Genomic DNA, 5,882 nt, shown 5'->3' on the forward strand with positions numbered 1-5,882 from the left:
CCAAATATCATCTCCCTGGGCAGTTTGGTTATTGAGAAGAAGTTGTTTAAAGTTTTTAACATATTTGACCCCTGTGACCTTGAAAATAGATGAAGGTCATTTATTTGAACAAACTTGGTAGCCCTTCATCCCAGTTTGCTTCTGGCCAAATATCATCACCCTAGGCCTTTCGGTTATTAAGAAGAAGTCGTTTAAAGTAAAATATTGACGACGGACGACGGACGGACGACCGACGGACGGACGGACGGACGACGGACGCCGCACCACGGCATAAGCTCACAGGTGAGCTAAAAATAAAAGATAGTTATCTTTATAAAATGTATGTACATATTACACTTTTTGTCATTCAAAATAAACCTACAGATACAAATAATATCAGCAACATTAATAATCTTATAGGAGTAAAAGACGAGAGAATTTATAATTTACGTACAAATGTTGTACATTGGTAATAACTGACAGATCAAATGGTCAAGTTACTGAGTGTACAGTGAAATTCATGGATGGAATTGTAAAACTGAGAACTGTGATGATATGAAGATATGATGAATGCCTATTGAACTTTACTATGTACACCTACCGTAATCTATTAACACGTGTTACACCCCTGTATTATTTTAAGTAGGTCAATGTCATTCAATAGAACACATTTTGACTCAAATTTTATTAGTTTATTATTTAATCATGTTTATAATCTCTTTCCAGGTTAAACTCTTTTCTGGATTAAAATGAATACAAATCAGATCACCAGTATATTTCAATGAAAATCAAAAGTAAATAAAAATGAAAAAACATACACAATTTATAACAGTCAAATTGAATGTGCATTAGAGTGAAACAATTCATTTTATTTTGAAGTATCAGTAGTAAAGTACACCAACGGTTGTTATGCTGTAATAAGTTCACTAAGAACGGTCTACTTTAATATTTATAAGACAAGGTATCTGTTTCAGGATTTATTTACTAATTGCAAAACAGAATATAGGTTATACACATGTTTACAAAACAATGTAGCCCTGTAATATAAGTGTTCAGTCACTTGACAATGCTATCAGATAAAAACACTCCACGCAGACACATAGCTTTCCCAGGGCCTTAACTTCAATTCATGACCATGCCTGATACTATTTGTTTGAAATAGTACACAGAAGTAAGATATTTTTTTTATTTTTTTTATTAAAACTGAATAATCTATAATTATGAACAAAACTGTCATGGATTTATTAAAACACTTTATTTTAAGTTTACAAAATATAACATGATATGCATGTTTGATTCATTAATGACACAATTTCAGAGCTTTTAAAGTATACATTTTCTTTGTTTTGGCTTGATTGTCTAGGGTATACACATTGTAATTTATTTATTTTTCCTTGTTTGGAACTACCAGTATGTTTCATTAGCAAAATAATGGGATTGCTAACTCAAAGGTTTCTGCTCATGACACTTTATCATAGAATAATGGATAATTATCTATCCTAAAAAATCTACAGGAACAAAGCAAAGTATTGCAAGCAACCCATAGTATGCCTTCTCACGATAAACTTTGATAAATGAACAAAGGGCCACAACTCTGTAAGTAATTGGGCATGAGACCAAATTTCAGTAAATGACAATTGACCACCCCAAGAGGTACACTTATACAAAATCGGACAATTATATATGATAAGAGTATGAGACATGACCTGACAATGTGACACACAGTGAACAAACAGCTATAACGTAGAAGGGCACAAGACCCCATTTTAGTAACTTACACTCCAGAAGTGTAAAACTCCACTAGCCGATGCTCAGGTCTAACATATTTTTAGCGTGGGCAAGTGAAATTCACAGGAATACTAGCCTGGGCTTGTGAAAGTCACAGGAATACTAGACTGGGCTAGTGAAATTCACAGGAATACTAACCTGGGCTAGTGAAATTCACAGGAATACTAGCCTGGGCTTGTGAAAGTCACAGGAATACTAGACTGGGCTAGTGACTTGTTAACAATATTTTTAGCTTGGGCTAGTGAAAGTCACAGGAATACTAGCCTGGGCTTGTGAAAGTCACAGGAATACTAGACTGGGCTAGTGAAATTCACAGGAATACTAACCTGGGCTAGTGAAATTCACAGACTAGCCTGGGCTTGTGAAAGTCACAGGAATACTAGACTGGGCTAGTGAAAGTTACAGGAATACTAGACTGGGCTAGTGAAAGTCACAGGAACAGTAGCTTGGACTAATGAAGGTCACAGGAATACTAGCCTGGACTAATGAAGGTCACATGAATACTAGCCTGGGCTAGTGAAAGTCACATGAGTACTAACCTGGACTAATGAAAGTCACAGGAATACTAGCCTGGGCTAGTGAACGTCACAGGAATACTAGCCTGGGCTAGTGAAAGTCACAGGAGTACTAACCTGTACTAGTGAAATTCACAGGAAAAGTAGCCTGGACTAGTTAAATTCGCAGGAACAGTAGCCTGGACTAGTGAAAGTCACAGGAATACTAGCCTGGGCTAATGAAAGTCACAGGAATACTAGCTTGGGCTAGTGAAAGTCACAGGAATACTAGACTGGGCTTGTGAAAGTCACAGAAGTACTAACCTGGACTAGTGAAAGACACAGGAATACTAGCTTGGGCTAGTGAAAGTCACAGGAGTACTAACCTGGACTAGTGAAATTCACAGGAACAGTAGCCTGCACTTGTTAAATTCACAGGAACAGTAGCCTGGACTAGTGAAAGTCACAGGAATACTAGCCTGGAATAGTGAAAGTCACAGGAGTACAAACCTAGGCTAGTGAAAGTCACAGGAATGCTAGCCTGGATTAGTGAAATTCACATGCATACTAACCTAAGCTAGTGAAAGTCGCAGGAACAGTAGCCTGGACTAGTGAAAGTCACAGGAATACTAGCCTGGGCTAGTGAAAGTCACTGGAATACTAGACTGGGCTAGTGAAATTCACAGGAACAGTAGCATGGACTAATGAAGGTCACAGGAATACTAGCCTGGGCTAGTGAAAGTCACAGGAGTACTAACCTGGACTAGTGAAAATCGCAGGAATACTAGCTTGGGCTAGTGAAAGTCACAGGAATACTAGACTGGGCTAGTGAAAGTATCAGGAATACTAACCTGGACTAGTGAAATTCACAGGAGTACCAACCTAGGCTAGTGAAAGTCACAGGAATACTAGCCTGGACTAGTGAAAGTCACAGGAATGCTAGCCTGGGCTAGTGAAAGTCACAGGAATACTAGCCTGGACTAGTGAAAGTCACAGGAATACTAGCCTGGGCTAGTGAAAGTCACAGGAGTACTAACCTGGACTAGTGAAATTCACAGGAGTACTAACCTGGACTAGTGAAAGTCAGAGGAATACTAGCCTGGACTAGTGAAAGTCACAGGAATACTAGCTTGGGCTAGTGAAAGTCACAGGAATACTAGCCTGGGCTAGTGAAAGTCACAGAGAAATTCACAGTAATACTAGCCTGGGCTAGTGAAATTCACAGTAATACTAGCCTGGACTAGTGAAAGTCACAGGAATACTAGCTTGGGCTTGTGAAAGTCACAGGAATACTAGCCTGGGCTAGTGAAAGTCACAGAGAAATTCACAGTAATACTAGCCTGGGCTAGTGAAATTCACAGTAATACTAGCCTGGACTACTGAAAGTCACAGGAACACTAGCCTGGGCTAGTGAAAGTCACAGAGAAATTCACAGGAATACTAGCCTGGTCTAGTGAAATTCACAGTAATACTAGCCTGGACTAATGAAAGTCACAGGAAGACTAGCCTGGACTAATGAAATTCACAGGCATACTAACCTGGGCTAGTGAAAGTCACAGAGAAATTCACAGGAATACTAACCTTGGTTTAGTGAAATTCACAGGAATACTAACCTAAAGAGTTAACAGAATCACTGTGATAGATTTGGTTGGTCACTAAATCAGCAGAGATTATATGACAGCTCTGTATTTATTTATACACTGGCACAGTGCCATTCTGGGGGTGGAAATTGTCTATCAAAACACACTGGAAAACTTCTAAAATAGCTAAATCTGGAAAACAAAAAGTCCTAAATATAATGAAAAGCATTGGAGACGTATTTTCTTTCAACCCCAAAATACAGTATACTACAATTAGGTACACGCACACTTTAATTTAGGTAAGAACCATGCTGACTGACCTTCAGAGCTGTCCTATTCCACACGGTGACCTCATGACCCGACCTCAATAGATTCATCACCATGCCTTGTCCCATTATCCCGAGGCCTAGGAAGCCTATCCTCGACGGTGTAGGGATGACTGTTTTAGCTGCTGCTCGTGCTGTCAACAGTGTCTCCTCAATCTGAGTTCCTGCTGATGACATGGGGTTATTGATACCCGATGCATCAGGTGAGGCATGAGAACTCCTAACTGGAGATTCCTTCTGTGGGGATAGCACCATGTTTTCCTCAGCCCGCTGTAAGGATAACGATGGAGAATGAGCATTGATTTTACTTCTATTTCTTTTCATCTTCAAGTATTATATGTTATGTAAATATTTCCCTCTGCCAGATAACCACTTAGAGACTTTTCTCATCAGTCAATACTTACCCTGTGAAAATGGATAACACAAGCAGTTTTTTCTAGCTAAGGTAATTTTGTCAACAGTAGCAAACTTCACACAAAATTTAAAATATTCCACTGATCTATCATACATCAAAACTGTTTCAAAATCTGGATGATTTAATCACCTTTTATCAATCAAGTAAAAAAGTACTCAAATGGATTCATGAGCGAAATCCAATGACCTATTTCTTTGTATAGGTAAGAATATCCTCCCAAGCATGACAACAGGGGAGATCAATCTTACTGCTAATACAGTTACCTTGCCAGTAAAAGTTTTGATAAGTGGCAATCCATTAAAATGACAGAATGCTTACATTTTTATTTGGTCTGATTGAGAGTTTTACACCATCCTGAAAAACAATCAACACATTTTCTTGTGATCTCCTCATTATGGCAGTAGTCAAACTTCCATGATTCGAACTTTGAAGATTTCAATTTCTTGATATGACAAACTTACAGTAAAGTCTGGATTTTTTGCCTTATATAAATAACACTACTGTACTAACATTCTATTCATGAATCAAACTTGTATGAGTCGAATTCTTGCTGTTTCAAAGTATAAGCAAGGTGATTCGTTATGACAACATCAAGAACATATCACAATATTTTAAAGATTGGGAACATAGCTGCAAAAATTTAATTTGAATTAGTTCTATGGTTTTTGAGAAAAAGTAAGAAATGTTTAAAGTTAACACAGGATGGACAACTGACGAAGACAAATGGCAACAGCTCACATGAACTATCGTGCGAGTTTAAAATCTATACTTCTTTATAACACTGAATCACTGAGACAGACACTTAAAGAATCTACATAGACTGATGATTCTACATCTCCTGATAACATTGAGACAGACTTACAATTCTACATCTCCTGATTACACTGAGACACCAACTGACAATTCTACGTTTCCTGAAAACATTGAGACACAGACTTACAATTCTACATCTCCTGATAACATTGAGACACAGACTTACAATTCTACGTTTCCTGATTACACTGAGACACCGACTGACAATTCTACATTTCCTGATTACACTGAAACACAGACTGACAATTCTACAGTTCCTGATTACATTGAGACACAGACTGACAACTTTACATAACCTGATTACACTGAGACACAGACCGACAATTCTACAGTTCCTGAAAACATTGAGACACAGACTTACAATTCTACATTTCCTGATTACACTGAGACACAGACTGACAATTCTACAGTTCCTGAAAACATTGAGACACAGACTTACAATTCTACATTTCCTGATTACACTGAGACAAAGACTGACAATTCTACA

At 38.0% G+C, this 5,882-nt stretch overlaps 1 protein-coding gene across 2 annotated transcripts in view; it reads right to left on the reverse strand.

Moving 5' to 3' along the window:
* Positions 1 to 5,882, reverse strand: part of LOC110457226 (putative oxidoreductase GLYR1) — a 60,017-nt gene that overhangs the window by 35,429 nt on the left and 18,706 nt on the right. The window contains exons 9-10 of one of the 2 annotated variants that reach the window (XM_021508400.1): positions 4,901 to 4,936; positions 4,162 to 4,437 (exon numbers count right to left, since the gene is read on the reverse strand). In XM_021508400.1, the coding sequence (XP_021364075.1) occupies positions 4,162 to 4,437; positions 4,901 to 4,936 (312 nt within the window). The remainder of the gene's footprint in view (positions 1 to 4,161; positions 4,438 to 4,900; positions 4,937 to 5,882) is intronic. The other variant, XM_021508401.1, reaches the window with a different exon arrangement.

The sequence above is a fragment of the Mizuhopecten yessoensis genome, unplaced genomic scaffold (assembly GCF_002113885.1).
Source record: "Mizuhopecten yessoensis strain PY_sf001 unplaced genomic scaffold, ASM211388v2 scaffold9049, whole genome shotgun sequence".
In the NCBI taxonomy this organism is placed as follows: domain Eukaryota; kingdom Metazoa; phylum Mollusca; class Bivalvia; order Pectinida; family Pectinidae; genus Mizuhopecten; species Mizuhopecten yessoensis.